General features: G+C 36.5%; 8 protein-coding genes and 1 long non-coding RNA gene across 11 annotated transcripts; 3 read left to right on the forward strand and 6 right to left on the reverse strand.

Annotated features, from left to right (window-relative positions):
• Nucleotides 1–364: 364 nt before the first annotated feature.
• LOC106398087 lies at nt 365–3,519 on the reverse strand. Of its 2 annotated transcripts, XM_022701693.2 has the most exons (3): nt 2,605–3,519; nt 1,780–2,528; nt 365–1,707 (listed from the first exon to the last, which is right to left on the reverse strand). In XM_022701693.2, the coding sequence occupies exons 1-3, from the start codon at nt 2,659–2,661 to the stop codon at nt 1,392–1,394; spliced, it is 1,122 nt and encodes a 373-aa protein (XP_022557414.1). In that variant the 5' UTR covers nt 2,662–3,519; the 3' UTR covers nt 365–1,391. The 2 variants fall into 2 exon arrangements, with proteins under 2 accessions (XP_022557414.1, XP_048612868.1); XM_048756911.1 differs by having other exon boundaries at nt 365–2,528.
• A 251-nt stretch (nt 3,520–3,770) lies between these two features.
• BNAC05G22190D lies at nt 3,771–6,715 on the reverse strand. Its single transcript, XM_013840620.3, has 3 exons — nt 6,447–6,715; nt 5,569–6,311; nt 3,771–5,484 (listed from the first exon to the last, which is right to left on the reverse strand). The coding sequence occupies exons 1-3, from the start codon at nt 6,501–6,503 to the stop codon at nt 5,160–5,162; spliced, it is 1,125 nt and encodes a 374-aa protein (XP_013696074.1). The 5' UTR covers nt 6,504–6,715; the 3' UTR covers nt 3,771–5,159.
• An 857-nt stretch (nt 6,716–7,572) lies between these two features.
• LOC106398086 (disease resistance protein ADR1-like) lies at nt 7,573–8,992 on the forward strand. Its single transcript, XM_048756912.1, has one exon. The coding sequence runs from the start codon at nt 7,833–7,835 to the stop codon at nt 8,685–8,687; it is 855 nt and encodes a 284-aa protein (XP_048612869.1). The 5' UTR covers nt 7,573–7,832; the 3' UTR covers nt 8,688–8,992.
• Nucleotides 8,834–9,980, reverse strand: LOC106402199 (peroxisome biogenesis protein 7). The gene has a single exon (XM_013842887.3). The coding sequence runs from the start codon at nt 9,909–9,911 to the stop codon at nt 8,958–8,960; it is 954 nt and encodes a 317-aa protein (XP_013698341.1). The 5' UTR covers nt 9,912–9,980; the 3' UTR covers nt 8,834–8,957.
• A 127-nt stretch (nt 9,981–10,107) lies between these two features.
• On the forward strand, nt 10,108–11,272 carry BNAC05G22220D (uncharacterized protein At2g34160). The gene is made up of 5 exons (XM_013840040.3): nt 10,108–10,316; nt 10,476–10,524; nt 10,736–10,798; nt 10,878–10,942; nt 11,060–11,272. The coding sequence occupies exons 1-5, from the start codon at nt 10,197–10,199 to the stop codon at nt 11,153–11,155; spliced, it is 393 nt and encodes a 130-aa protein (XP_013695494.1). The 5' UTR covers nt 10,108–10,196; the 3' UTR covers nt 11,156–11,272.
• Nucleotides 11,273–13,353: 2,081 nt separating this feature from the next.
• LOC106402263 (SAP30-binding protein) lies at nt 13,354–15,446 on the forward strand. Its single transcript, XM_013842960.3, has 6 exons — nt 13,354–13,898; nt 14,113–14,314; nt 14,525–14,656; nt 14,771–14,865; nt 14,936–15,030; nt 15,209–15,446. The coding sequence occupies exons 1-6, from the start codon at nt 13,494–13,496 to the stop codon at nt 15,273–15,275; spliced, it is 996 nt and encodes a 331-aa protein (XP_013698414.1). The 5' UTR covers nt 13,354–13,493; the 3' UTR covers nt 15,276–15,446.
• LOC106402262 (O-fucosyltransferase 8) lies at nt 15,287–18,374 on the reverse strand. Of its 2 annotated transcripts, XM_013842959.3 has the most exons (10): nt 18,265–18,374; nt 17,588–17,992; nt 17,436–17,513; nt 17,194–17,370; nt 17,019–17,107; nt 16,820–16,937; nt 16,532–16,675; nt 16,126–16,451; nt 15,813–16,053; nt 15,287–15,738 (listed from the first exon to the last, which is right to left on the reverse strand). In XM_013842959.3, the coding sequence occupies exons 2-10, from the start codon at nt 17,954–17,956 to the stop codon at nt 15,433–15,435; spliced, it is 1,848 nt and encodes a 615-aa protein (XP_013698413.1). In that variant the 5' UTR covers nt 17,957–17,992; nt 18,265–18,374; the 3' UTR covers nt 15,287–15,432. The 2 variants fall into 2 exon arrangements, with proteins under 2 accessions (XP_013698413.1, XP_022558024.1); XM_022702303.2 differs by lacking the exons at nt 17,436–17,513; nt 18,265–18,374 and having other exon boundaries at nt 17,588–18,192.
• Nucleotides 18,375–18,858: 484 nt separating this feature from the next.
• LOC106398085 lies at nt 18,859–19,296 on the reverse strand. The gene has a single exon (XM_013838685.2). It carries the CDS (start codon nt 19,294–19,296, stop codon nt 18,859–18,861), a length of 438 nt encoding a protein of 145 aa, XP_013694139.2.
• A 1,581-nt stretch (nt 19,297–20,877) lies between these two features.
• Nucleotides 20,878–22,773, reverse strand: LOC106399585. The gene is made up of 6 exons (XR_007324275.1): nt 22,079–22,773; nt 21,851–21,928; nt 21,642–21,789; nt 21,488–21,558; nt 21,237–21,279; nt 20,878–21,149 (listed from the first exon to the last, which is right to left on the reverse strand). It is a non-coding gene; the product is annotated as an uncharacterized LOC106399585 (long non-coding RNA).
• Between the last annotated feature and the right edge of the window lie 2,016 nt (nt 22,774–24,789).

A 24,789-nucleotide genomic window follows, 5' to 3' on the forward strand; every position in this document is an offset into this window, starting at 1 on the left:
AATCCTTAACTTCATGGTCCAATATAAAGCACTTCGAACAATGTTTTTCAATTCGTTCATACACAAAGAACGATGTAACCTCGTCTCCATTGGGGTACTCTATAGCAGAAGATTTAACCAAAGGCAAGAGTCCGTTGACTTGCACCCGCATTCTCACCGCGAAGTCAGTGATTTCTGCTCGTTCGAAAATTCCAAAGTCTTCTGCCAAACTCTTCATGGTTGCTTCTGACCAGAGGTGGATAGGGATTCCTTGTACCTTAATCCAGAAAGGGATAAGTGATGGGAAAGATGCCGAAGCAGTTGGTTCTCATCTTTGTAGTAACACCATCCATTTGACATAGTGGAAAGCCCTTCTTTCGAGCACAGCGTTTAGATCATCGGACTCACATTCGAACTGGAACATGAACATTCCATTTCCTAGGTCCGACCCAACTGGTCGCCTATTGACCTTCCATAGCTTAGCGAAAAAGGAAATAAGGGACTAGACCTTTTGGGCAGTCCGGTTTGTGACCCTTTCGATGAGCGTGAGTGAGAGTTTGTTAGCGCGGTTGTCGTCAATGGGGCTAAATCTTTGACACGACCCGTTCGAGGTGGCTGGAAAGGCTCCAAAGAACCCATCTTTTCCTTTTGCTTCTCGGGATAATCTTATTCCCATATTTGACGGTAGATTTAGTTTTTTCTTAGAGAGAAAGATAGCAGACCAATCTTTGTAGATTCCTACAGGTTTGAAGATGTGAGAGTCATACACTTGACATTAAATAAAGAGTCAGCCAGCAGCAAGCAACAGTCTCCGCAGGATACCCTGTTCTAAGTCCAAAGCTCTTTCTTGTCGTTCGAGCAAGAAAGCCATGCAACTGAAGCAACAAATAGTACATGATTCCTTGTTTACTAGTCTTTTCAACTTTTGAAGGCGGTAGGTTGTAAGAGAGCTTCACTCAGGAGCAGTGAAAACCCTTTCTTCCAGAGAAAATACCCGCCTTGACTCCAAGCTAAACATCATAGATGAGGAGGCCAGAGAAGGTGTGTTTTGCTGGCTCCGGCGGTCTTCTGATGGTCCCTCCGACCCAGGATGGGGGAAGAACCCGGGGATAAAGAAGCCGAGGTTGGTTTTATCCAATAGATACAGCCGTAAAGAGAAAGGAATTTGAATATTTTAGAAATAAAGTTGAGATTTTACTCAAAATAGCCAGAAGCCTGTCGGGTAAACGGAAAAGGTATAGTAAACCTAAAAGTAAGGACCTTTTTTGCTAAAATTGCATGATGAAACCAGTTGCTTATTATCTCACATTATAAAAAAAAGTATTTAAATAGTAGGACTTTTCAGGTTCCAGCAACAGCAAGAGATTTATGATAATCATCCCCTACAAATGAAAACAGGATATACCAAGCCACTAGATAGAAAATGGGGGAAGCCAGAAAGAGGCGGAGAGCTTGGCTGGTGCACCTTGAAAAGGAGTGGAGTTTCCGTTGGTAATATTGTAAATACCAAATCCTTGGCCTATATAGTAGATGGAGTTAGGCTTGAGACCAGGGAAAGAGCTCGCTTGGACGCAGAAAGCCTCACTACTTGAAAGAAAGATGCACACATCGCCAATGTTGTCAGTGTAACACATGTATCTTCCTCCTTCCAACGTCTCCTCCTCTCTAAATACCATGAACTGCTTCGTTTTGTAGTCCTGCCCGTTCTTGAGATACGTCTGGATGTACCTGAGGAATGATGTTTCAGTCACAAAGTTGATAACAAAAGTAGCTAGCAGAGTTAAAAAAAGGTATAAATACCGTTTGACGAGGAAATGTTCACCAGTGGAGGCTGACTCCACCAGATATTCTGTCCTGTAACACGAACTCACCAAAATCTCCCATTCGGATTGAGGCAACTCGGGCAGATCACGAAACTGCAACACATGGAACTTGGGATTGGGATGATCCTTGTCTTTTATATCATAGGAGAACAAGTGGTGACCTCCAGGAGAAGGCAAGTAGAAGCATTGGTCTCTCTTGGAATACATGAGATTTGAGTTATCTAAGTAGCCTAATAAAGGGGTTTGGATATTAGTCCAACGGAGGTCACGACGGGGCCTACAGAGACTAAGCTGTCCACCTAAGAACTTGATAGCAACCACCCAATCATCCTCATCGTCTTCATCAGGAGGAGAAGAGGACATTGCCACATTCCAGCCAACCTTAGATTGGCAAAGTTGCAAAGAAGCAAGCGGAGGCAGAGGAATCACTGTCGTTTCTCTCTTGGAAGCTAAAGGGTTTAAAACGTCAGTGACACTTAGGGAACGATCGCGTTGGTCTTCCATAAATAACCATCCGTGGGAAGCTCCGACTCCTTTCCCCTCAACGATCATCTCTTCTGGTATTGTTTTCTCCACCGTGAGCACATCTTGCTTAGCTGCGTCGAACAGGAGGACACTTCCAATGATTGTTCCTCCACCCTCATTCAAATCAGCACTTATCTCCAGTGATACATACGGGTTGGTGGCTGCTGACGATGACAACACCCTCCTAGCCTTCTCATAAATCTTTCAAATCAATGACTAATTAGAATTTTTTTCTTTAAAAAAAAAAAAGTAAATTCTAGAGAGTGAAGAATCTTACGAGTGAACTGTTACGGGGAGAGAATTTGGAGAGTCGTTGGAGGAGAAGCTGAGACATTGACGAAATATTCCACAATAATATTTGAATTCAATTTTTTATTTATAATTACTTGTTTTCTAAACACAAGAAGAAGAAATCCTTTTAATGTTTTTCACATATGTAAAGATATTTTCACTCTCTCTTGAAATAAAATGTATACAGAAACAAATCAAAATAATATAGAAAGAAATCGTTACAGTATATCGCATCAATCCATGATGAAGACAATCCATTAAGAATATGTTGTTCCAAGAATCTGCACAATCACAACTTTGACTAGCTAGGAGGAAAAACTGAGTCACTTAATCTAAAAATCCCAAAACATTAATTTAAATTAAGTTACAGCATACAATTATGTACAACTGCTAATACTAAATATAAAAGTAAACTAGTATAACTGAATTTCGTAATGATATTAACAACAATTCGGTTTAATTTTTTGGAAAACATGCAAATCACATAAAACAAATAAATATATGTTATAAACCATTATTATATACAAAAAATTTATTAGTTAGATCAAATTAATTTATAACACCACGGTCGTTATTAGAATATCTACACAACGATACCTCATATTTTATGATCATTTTTAATATTAACAACTTTTGGATGAATAATAATACATAAAATGTTATTTTGCTTTTAAAACTTCTCGTAGAGAAAAGAAGATGAAACTTAATAAGAAGATCAATAACGTTCGAACTATAATTTATGAATAAATTGAAAGAAAGCTTTCCTCGGGTTAGAGATCATTCATGTACCACGAACGTAGAATTTAAAAGCGGATAGTCTAGCACGTAATATCAGGAAACAATCTTCTTTTGCCGTTAACATGGATGCGGAACTCCCAATTTGGTCTAGAGAGTTTGTATGAGTTTGTTTTGTTGATGACAAAAAAAATGTATGAATAAATTGAGATGCATCTATTCTATTAAAACAGCAGTGTGACCCATTGATAACAAGTTATGTCCAATTGATTTTTTTTTTATAACTGTATCTACTTTAATTAAATCAATAACACGTTCTCTTTGTATAATAAGCAGTTACGTTTTCTTCCAACACAAAGAAGGAGTTTTTGTCGGTTTATGATTTTAAAATTGGGCCATGGGCCTCGATTTTGTTTTTAAAATCAACTGATTTGTTCCATTTGGTCTGATTGCAAGGAGCCATATAAATTTATATTGCTTTCTTAACCACATCTAGGTTTATGGCTAATTTAATTTTAATAGAAAAAGACTAATAATATTGATTATTAAACAAAATTGCAATTATACTCAATTATTATCTATTATATTAAAACATAAATATAACCAATTGATAAAAAGTTATGTCCAACTAAAAAAACTAATTTTTATATAACTGCACAAGTTATATAACTTCATCTAAATAAATATATTTTAAAGTCAGGGATAACCACTTTAAGTCATGTTTTAAAGAACTATGTATATGGCAACAAAAATTTATAAAAATATATTTTTGTATTTTTTTGTTATTGGGTGTTTAAATAAAAATATAAACCCTTATAAAGGTTAAAACTGATTCTCGACATTAAAAAGACATTTTTGTTACCATATATTTTTGTTTTTTTTTTGTTATTGGGTGTTTAAATAAAAATTATTTTTTGATTTTAACCTTTTATTTGATTAATATAACACATTATTTTATATAATTATGTATAGCGTTACGTTATTGACATAATATAATAATTATTCCTCATAATTATAATAAAATTTGATATATTTTTTTCAAAAAATATTATCACACTACAACAGCATAGCTTACATCTCCGCCAAAAAATTAGATTTATTCGACTAGACATTTTTCTTTCAAATTTTAAATACTTTACACATACATTAAGTTTATCAATTAACAAAGCATTTGATGTTAAAAATAGGATTTAATAGGGTTTAAGTGAAATTTTAATGGAAATAAATATTCATATAAATGAAACTCATTTAGTATAACGGGTTTTAAATAGGTTATTCGATTAAAAAATATTTATTAAATATGTAATTTTACTTAAAGTTAGTGAAGGTCTTACTAATATTAAAATTTTCAAAAATAACTAAAACAAAAAATATACCCGCCCTAGTATAATGATTAAAACCATTGTTAGACTAATTTTGTTTCTTCTTTTAATTTGAATGTCAATTTTGCAAATATTTTGTTTTCAGTTCAAAGTTTCTGTAACTATACAGAAACAAATCCACATTATATAGAGAGAAAAAAATATATAACATATAGAAAAATATTTTCACTATATCAGTGGTAACATGTAAACACAAGTAAAAAGGTAAAGAGTGGGTGAGTAAAAGAACATTTCACAGTTTACAAAAAAAAAATACAAAATTCATCAAGTGAAAAAAATTAAAAACAAAGAGGGCTAGGCTTCACCTGAGTTTAGTGCGTTTCAACAAACAAACAAACAGAGTGAGAAGTTCAATAAAATAGGCTGGCTTGCTTGAAAATACCAGACCATAACACTAATGAACCAAACACAGAACCATAGAAACTTAGACTGAAACGGGTGGAAGCCAACAAGGGACGCGGGAAATCTTCTCTGGTGCATCTATGGGGTATTTAAAATGATGGAAGGTTTTGGTGGTGAGATCGTACACAGAAAATACACGGTCAGCGACATAAATGGAGTTAGGCTTGAGACCAGGGCAAGAACTAGCCGGGACGCAGAAGGCCTCACTCTTTGAAAGGAAGATGCAAATATCTCCAATGTCCTCTGTGTAACACATCTTTATTATTCCATCCTTTCTGTCTTCCTCTCTGAACACCATAACTATCGGCAATGTAGACAAGCTAGGGGACAGTGAGACACGGGAGTACCTACAAAGACATAACGTAAGAGCCAAAGGGTGTTAGAAATGATGCATAACAATTGGCAAGGTTAGCATCAATCTCAATATGTACCATTTTACGAGGAAGGATTCCCCCGATGGTGACTCCACCCAGTGATCCTCTCTGGGACACGAATCCAAGAGCTCCCACATGGACTGGGGCAACTGGGGAAGGTTGTGAAAAAGCAGCTTATGGATCTTAGGGGCAGGGTATCCATCCTTGTGGAACTGGATATCCCAGGAGCACAAGTAGTTGCCTACGGGAGCAGGCAAATTAAATGTTTTATCTCTCTTTGAGAACATGAGATTTGAGTTGTTGAACATTTTAAAAGGAGATGAGACGTTGGTCCACCGCAGGTCACGACGGGGCCTGCAGAAACTCAGCTGGTTACCCAAGAACTTGATACCAACTACCCAATCATCTTCATCTTCTTGCTGACCAGGAGAAGTCGACATTGCCACATTCCAGACAACTTCAGTTTGGCAAAGGTGGAGAGCAGTAAATGTAGGCATAGGAATCATCGTTGCGTTTGTTTTGAAAGCCAAAGAGTTGTAAAAATCGGTCACATATACGGAATGATCGTGCCGGTCTTTGAAAAACAACCATCCATGAGAAGCTCCGACCACAATACCGCCGTTAGTGATTACTTCGGGTATAGTTTTGTCAGTGACTGTGACTAACCCTTCCGTGGCCGCATCGAACAAGTGGACGTCTCCGACCATGCCGCCGTTGCCCGGCGAGTCTTTCTCCACGACGCAAAGCGGAAAACAGGGGCTGGTCGAAGACGATGAAAACAAGCGAATGGTCTTGTGCAACTGCCACAGTAGATAAATAAGCTAATAAACTATATCGTGACTAAGCGAATGGTTCATATCTTTTATTCTTTAAAATTAACTACTAATACTTTATAAAGAAGCTAAAATCTTAAATCGTACAAGAAGAAAGCTTACGAGCGAGTGGCCGCTGGGAGAGAGGTTGGAGAGTCGGGAGAGAAGAAGGTGAGACATTGACGATAGATTCTACACAAGAAAGAAAGAGGCAAATGTCTATCATCTTCAAGTTAACCAGGAGAATTATTAGATTTGGACACCAACTTTTTTTTCTTTCCTCTTTCCATTTTTGGCTAAATTATTTAATTTATCAGATTTTCCGGTCTAATAAAGAAAGATATCAAAATGGCCAAAACACTGATTTATTTCTTTATATTTTAACTTTTAAAAATAATTTTAAATCTTTTATATATAATATTAAAAGAAAAAATATTTCTTATGTAAAATATTATATTTTATTCAATATTATTATTAATGTATCACTCTCGCATTGATAAACTTTTCAGGGGAATAGACAGAGATCTTTTGAAGCTAGTTCGATAAGCAAAGATCTTTGCGTGAATATCAAGACTGGTTTAATGCAAATGAGATGATACCACCAGTAGTACAGGCCAACAACAATGATGAAAACCAAGTCTTAAACTTGGGTAATATTTGTCTATTAGATGGATCTTGGACAGCTTCTGATCGATTTAGTGGATGTGGATGAGTTTAGATGGATAGTGGGGAGAACATACAACTTATGGGAATACGGAACTTCACTCGATGTGAATCAGCGTTGCATTTGGAGGTAGAAGCACTGCGATGGGCGATGAAGAATATGCTTGAACACTCGCCATGCCAGAGCTTTGGAACAGACTGCAAAGAGCTGATTGCAATGATAAATGAACCTCAGGAGTGGCCAAGCTTCGCGACAGAATTGGAGAAGATAGAGACGCTGCACATCTGTTTCCCGGACTTCAAAATCATCCATGTGCCACGAGTGCGCAGTCAGTTTTCTGATTTTTTAGCTAAGACTGCTAGGACCTTTCGTATGGAGTTATTTTTCATTGGTTGTTCTATTCCGGTCTGGTTACCCAGAACACTTTAAGCTTGAGTGATAGAATTGCCGTTTGACGTTACAAAAAAAAAAAAATGTGTCACTCCTAACACTAGTGAAAATTCCGAGGTAGGTCGGTCGCTATTTTATGATTTTGTGTATTGTAGCCACTGCCCACGTTTCAAAGGTATCTTACCGTATGATAACCTTGCAGGTTTGGCACTGGCTACGACGATTTTTTTGTCAAGCAGCACGATGTTCTGAGAGACGTAGCACTTCGTCTGAGCAATCATGTGGAAGTAAATAGGAGAGAGCGGTTACTGATGCCGAGAAGAGAGTCCATGCTTCCCAGAGAATGGGAGGAGAACAATAATCAGCCATTTGATGCTCGGATAGTCTCCATTCATACATGTAAGAACTCTTTTAACTTTGTATGTATTAAATTGGTGATTGCATGAAAGAGCTTGATGGATTTTTGTGTTGTCAGGGGAAATGAACGACTGGATTGGTTTGACATGGAACTACCTAAGAAAGAAGTTTTGATACTGAACTTTTCTTCAGACAAGTACGTCTTGCCACCGTTTATTTGTAAGATGGGTAGCCTCAAGGCGCTTGTGATCATCAACAATTCCATGTCTTTTGCGTGTCTACATGGCTTCCCACTCTCGGCCAATTTGGCCAAGCTGAGGAGTCTCTGGCTCGAGAGGGTTCACGTTCCTGAACTCTCTAGCAGTACCATTTCACTGAGAAACCTTCACAAGACGCATCTGATCCTTTGTAAGATGAACAACAGCTTTGATCGAATGGATTTGGATATTTCCAACATCTTCCCAAGCTTGTCTAATTTCACAATCGATCACTGTTATGATTTTGTGAAACTCTCGACCATTTGTGAGATCGTCTCTCTCAACTCCCTCAGCATAACCAACTGTCCGCGCATTCTTGTACTGCCAAAGAATCTGAGTAAACTACAGTCCCTTCAAACTCTTCGGCTATATGCTTGCCTCGAGCTGAAAGACCTACCAGTCGAAATTTGTGAGCTGCCGTGCCTAGAGTACCTTGACATTTCACAGTGTGACAGCATAAATTCTCTTCCTGAAGAGATTGGGAACCTAAAGAAACTTGAGAAAATCGACATGAGAGAGTGCCCTTTATGGGGTTTACCGGGTTCTGTAGATGCACTCGAATCTCTCCGCCATGTGATTTGCGATACGGAGGCTTCGTATATGTGGGAGGAAGTCAAAAAGGCAGTTCCAGGACTTTGCATCGAAGTCGCTGAGAAATGGACCAAATGTTACAGCTTGGAATGGCTGGACGAGTAAGCTCTTTTGATACCTCGGACTCTTAATAACCTCTTGTACAAATCATTGCTCATCAGAGCAAGTTATGTGTACTTTGAAATATCTCTCTATATTTATAACAATAGAACAGGAGCAAGTTCTATTGATTGTCATCAACCACAACGAAAAAGAAAACCTTGTTCATCTATGTCTGAAATTTTTCCATCAATTACATGGCATTTTGTTTATGAAAGATACCAACTTTATTATTCCACAACAAATAAAGAGGAAACTCAGAGACTTAAACTTGTTTCAACTAGCTCTTGGATCCATCCCTTGCTGCCAAACATAAACAAGCTCGTCCCAACCTGTACTCGCCATCAAACCTTCAACAAGAACACTCATATCAATCCCAACGGCAAACTCAGTGTGATGGTCATACCGACCCACCAAAGCATCCTCCACCATATAGTCCCAAAGGCACACAGTCATATCATAAGAGCAAGAAGCAATCAAGTTCCTCCTATGCGGCGAGAACTTCACCTTCCTCACCGCATACCCATGCCCATTGAGCACAGCCAAAGGAGCCCTGTAACTCCTCACATCCCACACCTTAATCGTCTTATCCACCGAAGAAGTCGCTAAAACACAATCATCGTACTTGTTCCAATCACACGACAGTATCTCGAAGTCATGAGCAGGGATGATCATGGTGGAGCCAGGCTCTCTCACATCCCATATCCTCAGGGTACAGTCGCCGGAAGCAGAGGCGAAGATGTCTCCATGCTTAGGGTTCCAAACCGCTTGGTAAACGCAATACGCGTGCTCCTTGAAAGTCCTGATGCTCGCCGGACGATCCATGGCCCACAGCTTCATCGTATCGTCCCACGACGCCGTGAGGAAAGAATCGCGGCGTGTGGGGTTGTAATCAACCGAGTGAACCTCACGCGCGTGTTCTTGGAACGATCGGATGGGATTGGAGGGAGGCGGGAGCGCTGTGTCGTAGATCTTCACGGAGCCGTCGCCGATGGCGGCGATGAGTACGGAGTCGTGAGATTCTGACCAGCAGACGTCGTAGACTGCGTCGGCTGTGTCGAAGGCGATGGACTCTGTGACGCCGGGACCTCCGGGAGAGAGCTCGAGGACGTGGATCCGGCCGTTTCCGAGGATTCCGAAGTTCTGAGCTGTGGCGACGGCGAGGCGGGACTCGTAGAAAGGGCTGAATTTCACTGAGTAGCCGTTGAACGGCGCCTTGAACATCGGCATGGCTTCTCCGGCGAGTGTGGATTCAATTGTAGAGTGTCTCAATCTGATCGGATAAAATAATGTTCAAAATAGATAATTATATTATATTCTCATTAACTAATTCTCCGCCATTCGGGCCGTTTGGGCCTTAAACCGGCCCATTGTAATATATCCAAACGGTGTCGTTTCTGTTACCGAGTTAGGGTTTTTTGGGGGGTTTGGTTACAACGGAGAAGCTTCATCGTCTCTTTCTATCAGTTTGTGAGACAGAGTGGGAGAGAAAAGAGGGCAAGAGTGTTTATTTCAATGGAAGGGATCACAGAAGGAGTAAAGAGCATGAGCTTGGGCGTTGATACCCAGAAGAAGAATCGGATTCAGGTTTCCAACACTAAGAAACCATTGTTCTTCTACGTCAATCTCGCCAAGGTACTAAACCCCTTTTAAGTTTGAAACCTAGGGGACTCTACTTGCTGTTATTGAGTTACTAAACCCCTTTTAAGTTGTAACATTTGAATGTGTTATTAGTGGTGCTCTGTGTTGTTATGTTATCTCTCTTTAACATGTTTATTTTGTTGACATTAACAGAGGTACATGCAGCAGTACACCGATGTGGAGTTGTCTGCACTTGGAATGGGTAAATGTTATTTGCTTCTCTCTCTTTAGTGATCTTTGTGTAAATCAAAATATAATGTGTGGTTTTTAAGCAATGTAACTGAGTTTATTAAACTCGAAATTTGTTTCCATAATAGCAGTTTTTCCATTTATTGTCATGAGATTTAGAATCTGAACTTGCTTTATTTGAAAAGATTGTTCTGGTTCCTTATTGAATATTTTGAACTGTGCAGCCATTGCTACTGTTGTAACCGTAGCTGAGATATTGAAGAACAATGGTTTTGCTGTTGAAAAGAGTAAGAAGATCTTGAATGCCCAAATTGAAGAACAATGGTTTTACTGCGACTAAGTTTTGCTTATTGTTTCTTCTTGTAGAGATCATGACTATGACTGTGGATATCAAGGGCGATTCAAGAGGACGTCCTGTGCAGAAAGCCAAGGTTATATTTCTCAACAATATGGTTTCCTTTTGTTTAAGTTGTGGTAAATATCAATCTTGTGTTCCATTATTATTATTCTTGTGTGAAACTTGAGTTCCATGACTTTACAACTTGTAGATTGAGATAACGCTCGCTAAGTCTGACAAGTTTGATGAGTTAATGGCTGCGGCCAATGAGGAGAAGGAGGCTGCAGAAGCTCAAGAGCAGAACTGATTTCTTCTTTTTTTTTAGTCTGTGTTTCTGTCGAAGATCCGATTTCTTTGTTCTGTAGCTCGCTGCTTATTGTTAAAACACTTTGATTTTGCTTTATTTAGCGTAATAGGCGTAGAAGAGATTATGTTGCATAACAGATAACAGATTTCCAAATATGAATCCCATTCGAACCATAAAAGTAAAATGATTAGGATAGCAGTAAAAATGTTTTTATCACAAATATAGCATTTAAGAATAAAAATGACCATTTGATCAAAAAAAAAAAAAAAAAAAAAAATGACCAAAATAGTGTTTAATGTTTTATCAAAAGAGATAAATATACACTTATATCTCAATGGTAAATTAATTTAGACATTAGGGTTTACAGTTAAGGGGTGTAGTTTAGGGTTTAGGGTTTAGGGTTTAGGGTTTAGAGTTTAGAGTTTAGGGGTGGGGTTTAGGGTTTAGAGTTAAAGGGTGGAGTTTAGGATTTAGGATTTAGGATTTAGGGTTTAGAGTTTAGGTTTTAGGGTTTAGAGTTGGAGAGTGGGATTTTGGGATAAGATTTCAAATTTTGAAAAATAAAAAAAAAATTAAATTTTTCAAAAGATAAAACGTTATTTTGGTCATTTTAGTTTTTGAGGGCTATTTTGTGATATAAACTTAGAAAAATGCTATTTTGGAGATTTGCCCATAAAGTATACGGGAAAAAAAGTTGCTTTAAAATGTTACTTCTCAAATTTTGAAATCTTTTTGTTTTCCGTAAAATAATTAATTTTGAAAGATTTGGAATCTGGTCAGTGAAAAATGGTAGCGGTGCATTGTAAGACTTGGCCGTTCTGTTTGCACTCACTAATAACTAGTCACTTTGGTTCTCAGCCATATTTAAAGGGGGGGGGGGGGGGGGGGGGTTATTGGTGCAAGGATTCTAGGAGAATTATGAAATTTTAAGATTCCTTTATTATTGGTTTATGGATTTTTAAAGTTTTAATAAAATCCTTTGTTATTGGTTTAGGAATTTCTAAAATCCATTTACAATATTTGATTATTCAAAAAGTTTGGTTTTCATTGATTTAGTAATTCTATCAAACTCTATTGTTATTGGGATATAAATTCTTTATATTTTTACTCATTAGACTCAACTTTGAAAATATCATGTTTACTCATAAGATTTGTAAAATCTGTATGATAAAAACACACACTTCGATTCTTTACGAATGTTACTCAAAAAGGTGATAATTTCAACATTTGTCCATTTCAATTTTGTATAAAGAAGAACGTGACACCAATCTTCCAGAGTATGAACCAAATCTACGAAAAGACAAGTGGAGAAGAAGACGATGATTGACCCAAGAATCAAGCCATGGAAAAATGTAATCTCTTTGTCATACTTCGTCATTCACGAAAAACTACAGAACTAGATCATTCTTATCTTTGCATCTGGGAAGCAAGACTTTGGGTCCGAGTGGTGACCATCCGGGAAACAAGAGGAACGAATAAAAAAGGAATATACGGGAATAAAATACCAGAAATGAAAAGGAATGGTTGTTCCTTATCAAATTTGACAAGGAATAATTTTGTTCTTTAATTCTCTACAAAAAAAGGAATAAAAGGGAATGAGAATAAATTATTATTTCTTGTGAATGGTAATTTTTTTTAGGAGTGTTAGGGAATGCACTATTCCTCGTCGTTCCCTGCTCACCATTCATACCCTTTATATAATAATGGTGAAAAGAAAGAGATTACCTCTATGTAGCTCATGAAAGAAAACATTATATATATATATTTGACGTACAAAAGATTGGTAGTTTTCAAAAAGACTTGTATATATTACCTTAAGAAGAGATTTTTTATGAAAAAAAATATGTATGCAAATCTATAAAAGTCTATAACAATTAACAGAAATTCATACAAAATAGTTGATAAAATATTTGTTAAATCTACTCAACTTTTAAAATCTTTGAACTTTAAAAATTCTCAAATTCCACACAAATTTTTGTCCCAATAACCCCCCCCCCCCCCCTTAGCACGAAAGCCAACAACAGTCCAATGATTTGAACTAATAAAAGTTGTAGAAGAAACTATTCAAATTTTTCCACGGCATTTCATAACATAATCTTATTAAATGGGCCTTAGATTTAACAAAATTAATTCAAGTCCAAGTAATAATGGGGTTTTAATGGCTATGAGTGAGTCCAATTCATTTAGAAAACTGCGTCGTTTCAGTTAGAAAGACATAAATGTGTTCTTTGAATTCGGTGGATCACTAACCCTAGATTCTCCGTTTCCGTCCCCAAATTTGATCTGTTCTTGCAATTCCGCTAATCCTAATCTCGAATTTGACCTGAGGCAGTTTATCATGGCGTCGAAGAAGAAGCACTCTGAAGGAATCGCTTTACTCTCCGTTTACAGTGACGAGGATGACGAAGAGATGGAAGACGCCGAGGAAGAGGAAGAAGAGCAGAGAAATCAGAAAGAAGCCGAACGAACTGAAGAGGGTCAGCAAGAAGGAGCCAACTTCATGGACGAGGAGAAAAAAAGAGGAGAAGAAGATTCTGGAACGCCTAAGGTCGTCATCGATGGTGGAGCTTCCAGCGCTCACGCGACGCCTCGTTCACTCGACAACGACGAACCCGACTGGAGTAGTCCAATGAATTTCGAGTCTGAGAGAGCAGTAGATGATACCTCAGGGGAAAGCACTGATACGTTGTTGGATCAGTTCCTTCCTCCACGACCCAAAGACAAGTGCTCCGAGGAGCTTCAAGTAAGCTCCCCCTATTGGTGCTTTAAATGTTTGATGCTTTTGAACTTTGAGTCCATTTGCAATGATTCTTGGACTAGATTGGAATGTTGTTTAGATCACTTGGTACTTCTTTTGATTAGAGATAGCATATCTCTCTGAGCTCTGATTAGTTAGAGCTTGGTCTGATACGTTCTTTTGGGGATTTTACTTGACAAGTTTGTGGATGTAATTGCAGAGGAAAATAGATAAGTTTCTGAGCTTGAAGAAGATGGGGAAGAGCTTCAATAATGAAGTGCGGAATAGAAAGGAATATAGGAATCCTGACTTCTTGTTGCATGCTGTCAGTTATCAAGATATTGACCAGACTGGTTCTTGCTTCAGTAAATACGTTTTTGATCCTAATGGTTATGATCTGAGTGACTTCTGTGATGCAATAGGTAAACACTCCCACCTTCTAATGGCTTCTTCCTTCTTTTCTTTTTCTTTCGTTGTAAGAGTATTAAGAATATGTTGCATTATATGTTTTGACTCTTGTGACAAGCATCTTCTGATATCTTGTTACATGTTTAAAATACCCTGTCCAGTATCATTCACTCATTTGGATTGCTGGTTGATATATAGTGATCCTCTTTATGTGTTAAATACAGAACTTGACATGAAGCGTGAGAGGGAAAGGAAGGAACAAGAAAGCAAGAAGAACCAAAGGCTTGACTTTGTTTCTGTTGGCACTCAACCCGGGGCGGTATTTGCTTCTCAAAAGCCTAACATCCCCATCCCAGGTGTGTTTTAAGTCGCAGGGAGTTAGAGAAAAAAAGTTGTCGGTTTGGTTCTTTATATATCTCAGCTACATCTCTGCAAGATTTAATGGATAATAGGAGTTTGATAAATCTCAGGTGTTCCAGCTTTAGCTACTACTGGATTGCCCTCCGTACCAACTGATATCGCTGCTCGTGATGGTAGACCGAACAAGAAATCCAAATGGGATAAGGTATTTTATCAGAATCAGAAGATTCTTGCATCTTTAGTTCTTCATTGACTTCGTTTTTTTGTTAAATCAGGTTGATGGGGATGTGAAGAATCCACCTCTAGCAGCTGGGACTAATGCAGCTCCTGTATCCGGTGCAAGTGCTGGTTCTGGATACTCAGCTTTCGCGTAAGTTGTAGTATTTTCTACTGCTTATTCGTAAAATTATGGAATCTTGAGTAATGAACTGATTGTCCGGATTTGCAATGTTCTCTAGGAACACATCTTTTGGAAACTTTCGTTTTCCATGTTCATCATGTCTTTTTACTGAGGAATCTAAGTATGTGGTTTTGTCTCAACCATACAGGCAACAACGGAGGCGAGAGGTGGAAGGAAGAAAATCTTCAGAGAGGAAACTGGAGAGACGAAGTTGAGACATAGTAAGAGATTCTAAAGAGGTTCTACTTCAACATCTTTCAATGTTTCATATTGTTTACAAGCCTATAATCAATGATATACGATGTCTTTTATTCTATTTTGTACTAACGAGACATCAAAATTTCAGAACAGTAATGTTATACGTTTCAAGAATCAAAATTTACACATACACTCTGGGCATTTGGGTTGTCGATAGATACTGCGTCCATAAGGCCTAAGACGAACTTTGTGACCTTCCTCTATCATTTTCCTGATACGGTTTTCAAAAGCCTTCCACTTTATTGTTTCACTCTCTGATAAGATCGCTGCAAGCCTCTTCTTGTTAGGTCTCAGTGTTGGCGCGTGACCGTCGCCATAGTATGTTCTAAATCCAGAGACTAAGGACGATAGTTGACTCCCAGAATCAGTCATTGCAAACACATCCGAAGCTGCACAAGCTATGAAATCCAATGCAGCTAGCTGCAAAACAGAGTTCAAACAATTGAGTTCGGTTTGTATGTCCACCACTACTTATGATGAGTTTTTTTTTTTACCTGAGAAGAGAAGTTCTTGAATGGTGCGAGTTCTTGTGGTGTAAGGAGAGTTTCTTTAGTCACAAGATTGGGGTAAAGAGTTGTTAAAGGAAGCATACGAGAAGAACCTCCATAGATTTGAGATCCAGCTAAGTATATATATGTCCCTTTTTTGAATCCAAGACCAGCAAGAACCAGAGTTGCTTCCTCTGGTGTCAATGGACACCTTCCTGTTTTCCTCAACTCTTCTGGAGAAACAGCCCTGAGAAAACCCAGAGAAAAAAGTGAACAAGATTCATTTTAAAGACATTGAAGTGGGAAATTTTATATGTACTTTGATTCCTTCAAACGTTTGAGGAGAAGAGGGAAATGATCTTCTCTGTACGCTTGAAGCTCTTTACGTTCGGGTTCTCCTCCTCCAAAATCGCATAGAGAGTAAGCAATCATGTCCTCTTCAAACCTTAGATGTAAAGCAAGATACTTCAACCGTTCTTGATCTTCTTTAGCTGAATATTTCACCATGGATTCACCAAGCAATGCCTCATCCAGTTTGCTCTGCGAAGTTTCATATCTTCTAATCCGTTTCACCAGCAGAGATCCTGCTTCTTGAATCTCGGGAGCGAATTTCAACGCGTGAAAGTTGCACTTACATCGTAATCTCTGTAAATTCAACAACAATTATCATTTCTAAGAACCAAACTGAATAAACTAGTTATGTATCCTGTTATATATATTTGAACCTGAACATCAAAAGGCAACGGATCAAAACCGAGGCGATTCCCATATCCAAAAAGATGAACCATTCCATACTTCTTCAACAAAGGAAGAACATGTTTCATGTAATCATCTGGCTTTGCCTCTTTTAATAGTTCTGTATCAGTAACCTATGAAAAAAATAACATTATGATAAAGAAGATTAAAAAAAAAAAACATTTTAATAGCCGGCAGTGGAAAATAATTTTAGTGTTTCAAAAAAGAAGAAGATAAAGCAGATAAAAAAAGAAAGAGAGAATGCAAAAAGAACACACCAAGCTGAGATTCTTGTCATCAATAGGTTTCAGATGTTGAGGAAGATCCTTCACTATATGCACTTCATCTTTCAGATACTCGATGAAACGTTCCTCCTGGTATATATCACCAAACTGGCTGCAGTTTACGCATTTTCTCAGACATCAACAAAACATTGATTTTCTTATAAATTCCAAAGTCTTGAGGAGGTTATAATACCTAGGATCTTTCCAAACATTGCTGTAAAGAAACCGAGGGAGCACTAGAGTGGCGTTGAGCAGAGCAGCAACCGCAACCGCGTTACAGATCTGCAGGAAACTAACACAATCACTATATATACATATCTTCTTCATGAATCAAAAGATCGTTATTGATAAGTATGGTATTTACTTACAGCCACACGCTGCTGATTAAGGCCACCATTTGCACTAACCATAATGTAACCATTGTTCATTTCACTAGACCTCTCTAGTGCCACAGCTTGTTTGTTATTATCAGCACAAGGCTTCCACTGTGATGACTTTGAAGATCTTTCCTCTCGAAAAGTCGGTGTATCGGGTTGGAATACGTTCTTGTATCACAATGAAAAACAAGATTACTAACGTTTCAAAAACAGCCTTGTAAGTTTTCACTAACCTTTGCAAGAGAATTTGAAGCTAAGTTTAGTAAACGGCTATACATTTGCACCGGTGAAGCATCTTGAGATGATCCATTCTTAGTTTACATACATAAAAATATAACAATAAGAACCAATAAAAATGGAAGAGTATAAATATATTTTTTCAAACCTTATGTAGAGTGTCATTGCTCAACCTTGAAATGTCCTGCATCACGGAGCTTCTATCCGAATGAAAGATCGAAACCATAATGGAATCCATAAAGAAAATGAAACTGGTGACAGAGACCATCACAAGAATCGACTTGAAGTTCCTACGAAGCCATGAATGTTGCTGCTTCCAAGAGTAACTGAACTTGTTGCTACTGCCACAGCTTTGATCATGTTTAGATCCTTGAGCCTTGGATCCTTCACTTCCAAATATTCTTCTACCAATGAAGAGATCGTTTCCTGTTAAAGAATCCAAACTTCTTCTCCCAATCTTCTCTTCTTTATCTCTTGTTTCAGGTCGAGGACTTCTCGGTAATCCTTGTTTACCCATTGATCTTATCTCTCTCTCTCTCTCTCAGCTCATAAACTATGTAATGGAAACAATCAGGAACAGAGCTAGATTAAGAATCACTGAAGCCAGAAATTTCTAACAATAATATATGAAAAATGGTTAACAAAAAGGTCTGGAGAAATACAAAACAGAACATATTAATTCTTAGTGAAGCTAGAAGAGTTTGTTGAGAAATGTCTGAATTTTTATAAGGAAAGAGTAAAACGCAAGGCAAGAAATAGGGTAAACGTAAAAAGATTGCTATATAAATAAATTTGTATTGGGATGAGAAGGGCCACGACGTAAACCTCAATGAAAAACATTAGGTATGGCGACAGCTGCATGACAACAAATTGAACCAGAACAGAAAGCTTCTGTTCTTCTGCTTTCTAGTTCTTCTGTCGTTGCCGATCTCCATGACTTTAAATGCTTTTTTTTTTTTATTTGCGTGTGTTTGAAGCTTTAATAAATACCCAAATCGAAGAAATCTGTCAGGAATCTCAAGAAGCTGCCCCTTGATTTTATTTTTTCCATTTTCAACCCCATTTTGTTGTTTAAGCATGGATCCGAGAATCACGTGATGCAACATTTGCTCTATTTTAAGCCTTTTTCAAAAAAAAAAAAAAAAAAAAAAAAACATTTGCTCTATTTTGCCGTTTGTATTAAATAATATTATTCAGTCCTTGTATTATGCAGACATAAACACGTATTTTGTCATTTTGGTTTAGGGCAAATAAACAAAATTTACTATGTTGGGCCGTCACTACTTGTATGTTATAAAAGGTTTATAATTTGTTGTAGTATAGTTGGTGGGATACTCGGCTCTCACCTGAGAGATCAGGTTGAAGTAGAATAGAAATGCCACCAATGGTTAATGAAGAATTAGTAAATAAAATTGGATCTCATTTGAGACTAGAAGCTACAGAACGAGCCCACCATTTGAGACAATCCTTCATGTTCGTCTCACTACATATCTTAGCCATTCTCAAGTCTAAAACAATTGAATCTTTCTTTGCTCTTTCACTCCATTTATTGCTGTGAAGTTCCCATGCCTCCGACAAGTAAGGTCTCGGAACGGAAGAGTCTGTCTTACTCTGTTCTTCCCCGTGGAGAAACGTCCGCAGTCCCGGAAGTATCTCAGGCAACTCCGAATTCAAGTCTTCTTCGGTGAAAACAAAACCTAAATCTATAAACCCTTTGGTCTCCTCAGCTTCTAAATCAGACACACTCTCACTCCTCCTTCTTCCTCCTCTGGTTCTCCGTGCCTCCAACACTTTTCCTTCGGTCTTGAGATCTTGGTTTTGTTTAAAGGTATTTTCTGAGCTCTTGCTTGTTTCCATCTCTCGAGCCTTCAAGAATCGAAGAGCTTCAGAAAACTTCTGTTATTCAGATTGTGTGAGACAGAGAATGTAACTTGTATATAAATAGATTTTGAAGTGTGGTTATGAGTCTTATGACTTACTAGCCTTTCAAAATTCACGTTTTTCATTTGGATTCTCAAACTATTTTATATAAATATATCTGAACAGGTCACGAAAGGAAGATTAAAATATAATTAGTACGAGTCTTGTTCATATTACACATCTACACGTAGGGGAAGTCAAATTTGTAGGTGGAATAAGCACACGGATGTGAAACAGTAAACCCGAATAGAAAAATAGTTTTAAGGAGAAATTAGCTAACAACCCATGGATTTTTGTTTATTAATCTCTCTTGGTAAATAATCAAGTGGTAGAAATATAATTTTTTTTTACAACAATAACTAAACTACGAAGATTGACCTATCGATTGAAATATAATTCAAAATGTTGTTTTATGTTCTGAAAAAAAAGTTTTTTATTTCACATAATTATATTATTTTATTAATAAGTTATGTAAGCTAAAATAATATAACCTATCGATTGAAATATAATTAAAAATGTTGTTTTATGTTCTGACAGAACAGTTTTTTTTTTTTTAATTTCACATAATCATATTAGTTTATTAATAAATTATGTCAGATAAAATAATATAACCAACTTACTCTCTATAGTTTTCTACACACCATGATATTTTCCAAATTTTAATACATATTTAACATAATATTTGGTTTTGTTGTCAGGTTACTATTTTAAACATCGGAGATTTTTATTTTTTCGAAACATAACATGGGGGATTTTCATCATGATTCACATTGAGCTAAGGTAAAAGGACTAAAATTTGAACATTTTTTCGAAGTAAAAAGGACAAAATAATGACGAATAAAATGCTAAAATGACAACTTTCAATAGTTAACTCTTTTTTTTTTTTGTTCAACTTTCAATAGTTAACTCATGTTGGCTATGTAACAGTAAATATATTTCTGTATTAAAAAACTGATTTTTCAATATTTTTTACAAAAAAATTGCGCACGTAATTTGATTTCTTTTTTTTTGTTTGTAAAGATTAAGAGAAGAATATATAATTTATGATTTATTTTATTAAAATACATAGTGATAAATTTTGGATATATGTAATTTTGTCTGCCATTTTAAAATCAAATTAATAAATATATACTTCCTCCGTTTCATTATAAGTGTCGTTTTAGGTTTCGGCACACGGATTAAGCAAACAATTAATTTTGTACATTTCCTATAAAAAACACTATTACCTATACACCTAACCATATTTCAACCAATAGAAAAATAAATTTTGCATTGAAAATCGAAAAACGACACTTATTTTGTACGAAAAAAATTCTCTAAAACGACATTTAATATAAAACGGAGGGAGTAGTTTTTTAAAAAAGTAACAAACATGTTTATTAAAGAGGTTCAGACATAAGTGTTATTTGTGTTGCCGAGAACGTAAGAGCATCATTAACCCAAAAACCCACTTTGGGGTTTTTAATCATTTTTAAGTATTAAATGTTACTTAAGAGACCTAGTTAAAACACACCAACATTTTTGTGCTCCAATAGAAGTCTCTTATTTAGGGATTCTTAAAAAAAAAATTCAAAGCATTCGACCAAATGTACTTACAAAAATGTGCAAAGCATTCGACCAAATGTCAACTCATTTGATTGGTGGCATTGTATATAACAACAAAATACCATCGGATTGCTGCTGAGAAGACTTCAAGTGTTCATCTTCATTGGAGTCTTGTATCTGACATGTACAACAGATCGACTTGCGCATCCTTGTTCAATAAGAGATGTTACACAACCTTTTGGCTCCTGAAATAGATTTAAGTAACTGAATATGATGCAAAGGAGATATGAGCAGATCCACAAGATAAAAAAACAGAGACCAAAGTAACGAACTTTATGGGAATTTGATTGAGCATGTTCTCGGATTATAATTATGCTGTAACATTACAACAGAAGTCAGCATATACAAAAACCATAATAACTCTGTCAATGCAAAGCAGTTATATGTAATAGTCCACACAGACATGAACTCCATACAAGCTCTACTTACCTCTTGTTTTGTTCAAAATTCAAATGGTATAATTTTACAGCTACAAATGCATTTTCAGCAAATGGTATACTAGTGCCACTTAATGAATTATTACCTCCAGGGCAGCTATCAAACTCCTCCATATCTTTCTCTTGTAACTCTATGAAACCTGAAACCTCCTCAGCTCTACAAAAAATAATCAAACCAGAACAATTTAGTTACTCTTTATGTAAATATGTTTACATACATCTTTCGTAATTCATCTTTACTAGAGAGATTAGTGTTCTTCTTCTGCTGCTGCTCGACAACTTTGGCATGCTCCTGCTGCTGCAACATCTCGAAATCCTCCTCCTTTGCATCTCTATTGTCATGTATCTGCTTGATTGACTCTGAGAAAAATCTATCTTGTGCATCCATCTTAAAAAAAGTGTATCAGCAGTAGTAGGTGGCTCAAAACATCACCAAATGTGTGTGTTACCTCTTCTCTATTCTGCTCAAGTTGCATCTTTGTTCTCAACCTAACGATACGGTTATCCTCTGCGGTTCTACATCCTCGCTGTCTTATTAAACAACTCAAATCAGCAAAACAATCCACTACTTTCCTATAATCAGTAGGTTGATACATTAGCATAACTAATGCCATAAACTTTTTCAAGAACTTCACACACATACATAAGCATTCACACAAGGAGCTTAAAAACAGAACCTTGTCTGAATGGACTTGGAACTGGCAATTTGATCCTCCATGGCTGCTCTTAAGCGACCTTCTCCAACAACAAAACCCGATCAATCCCAACCCAAATCAGCTCCATCGGAGCAGAAGACGACCCGAAACACTCTCCGACAACGAATTCCATCTATCCCCTCCGAAACTAGGATCAATCTTCGTGAGAGAGGGAGGGAGATGGAAAGCAAAGGAGATGAGAGTGGTTGAAGAAGCTACAGCGAAGGAGAAGAGAGAGTTACAAGAACCGTCTCTTCTGTACCCTAATTAAGAGTCGTCTCTTGTGTTAGTTGCTATTTTTTTTATTCCTAATTAAACTAAGAGACTCTATTAAGAGTCTTGGATAATGATGCTCTAAGTGTTTATTACATTAAGAAATTGGTTTCGGAAAATTCAAAGTATATAGTAAATTCTTTATTTGGCTGTATTGACCTATTTTACAAAAACAAAAACAAATCCCTTGGCATTACTATTACCTTCTATTGGTTAGTAGTAAACTAGTAACGAATAATATCCGAAGACTGAAGCTGGACCCATGACGGACGCGTTACGCACGCGCTCGGTAGAGACTAGAGATGCTGTGATAGTCGAAGAGCCAATGACATCTTTAGTCAACTATTGAAACTCACTCGAACGTCACTAAAATATTTCCATACTAAACATTACGACACTAAAATATTTACCGTAGCAGCTTTATTCTGTGTTTTGCAAGATGATTCTTGTATGTAGTTCTTTTGCATGGGATGGATTGCGGGGCAAATCTCCTTTGGCAGTAAAGTGTTTCTTTCATACATATATATAAGGCAACTAATATTCAAATGATATATATATGTAGCGGAAATTATCTGCCAATGGAGTATTTGCCCTGTAACCCAACCATGCATCTTCTTCTTTCAAACTATTGATCATTCTATACTTTTATTTCAAATTATTTTGAGTAATAGCTTATATAGAGTGTATGTGGTTTCATTTCATGCACGTATGTCTTAGATATTAGCATATTCGGTGGCACATCCCATGTTTCATAGAGCACATATGGATCCAAGTATCCTAAACGCAATTTAACGGGACCTTCTCCTTGTACGTCAACTCCAGCTCGGAACTTCGTACAAAATATGTTAGCAATGTGTCACAGTAACTATTTTAGCTACGTTTTGTGCTTCTGTCAATCCGTCAGACCATACACATATAACACAGACCAGTAACCACAAGCGAAATCATATTGACTCTTGACCAAGTAGACTAATGACTATTTTTAGTTTAAGAGGCTCCTAAAGCCAATAAAAACAAATGTCCCAAGGACCGAGTTCAAAGCTAGCCTTGTATTAATTTTGATTTTCAAAACTAGATAACAGAAATTCTTAAAATTTTAATATAAACACAGATTATTTATAGTTATAATTTTTAATTTATTCATTACGAAATTAAACACGATGCGGCGTTGTTTGATAATTATGGTAACACTTAATATAGATGAAGGTAGACCGCATGACAACAAATTTCACTGCGCGTAAAGTTTTTCTTCTAGTATTGATGTACATGACGAAATGCCATTTTATCTCCAAAACGTCGTCTATTTAAGCATTCTTCTTTAGGGGTCACTGTAATCTGCTAATTAATATGAAAGCGTGGAAGAGCCCTATTCCATAGTGTAGAGAAAATCAATTACATTTATATGTCAATATTTATATATTTTGTAGTTTGATCTACTTACCGATTAGTATCTTGGAGCAATACATTACTATTGTAAAATAGTCTTTTTTTTAACTTTATTGTGAAATAGTCTCGATCAGTATGTAACGTTGGGGATGATCGGTTATGGATGTAGATGTTCTCGACAGCCAAAATTTAGTCTAGAGCTATATATGTCAACCAATCGATTTTTTATTTCCTTTAAAAAATTCAAAGACAAAAATATTCTGCAAAATCAAAATATAGTTGTAGAGAGCTTTATTTTCAGAGCAAAAAATTAGTGCTTTAGAAAGTTACAACAATGATCAGCTACATCAAATAAATCTACAGATTAAATTCTACAGCAAAAAAAATATAAAGCTACAGTCCTTACCAATCATTCTCGTTAACTACTTTATATCTTCGGTATGGTTGGATACTTGGATATAAATTAATTAGTGTTTCAAAAAAAAGAAAAAAAAATTAATTATGACTAAGTATTTTGTTTTTCTGCATGACTGTTCTAATCTTCGGTATACTTGGATATCCTCGAGAATATCCTGTACGTACCTGCTACGAAGAACTTTCTGTCGAGTCATTGTTCAAACAAAATCTCAAATCTTAAAAAATGATACGCGAATATGATACAAAGTATGCCAGTTTTATTAGGCCTAACTTCTTTTCTATAAGAAAAAACTAATGTAATGACTCCATATATATAAAGTCAAGTACTTTTATTAATGTACACTTGATGTTGTAAAATTCGAACTTCAGCCTTTTGGAATTTATTTTTTGGTCTTTTCTTTTTTCTTTGAAACACATTTTTTTTTTGAAACACCATTTTTTTGGTCTTTTCAAAGTTAAACATCTCTATTGAATGGCAGAACATATATGTATATATGTAAATATGTATAAAATATTCTAATTGCGTAAATAAATTGCAGTTTCGAGGTGCTGCATTTTATACGTCTTCGTGTGGAAGCTTAATATGTTTTTTCTTTTGAAAGCTGGTTGTAAGCTTA

This window comes from Brassica napus, chromosome C5 (assembly GCF_020379485.1).
Source record: "Brassica napus cultivar Da-Ae chromosome C5, Da-Ae, whole genome shotgun sequence".
NCBI classification, from domain to species: Eukaryota; Viridiplantae; Streptophyta; class Magnoliopsida; order Brassicales; family Brassicaceae; genus Brassica; species Brassica napus.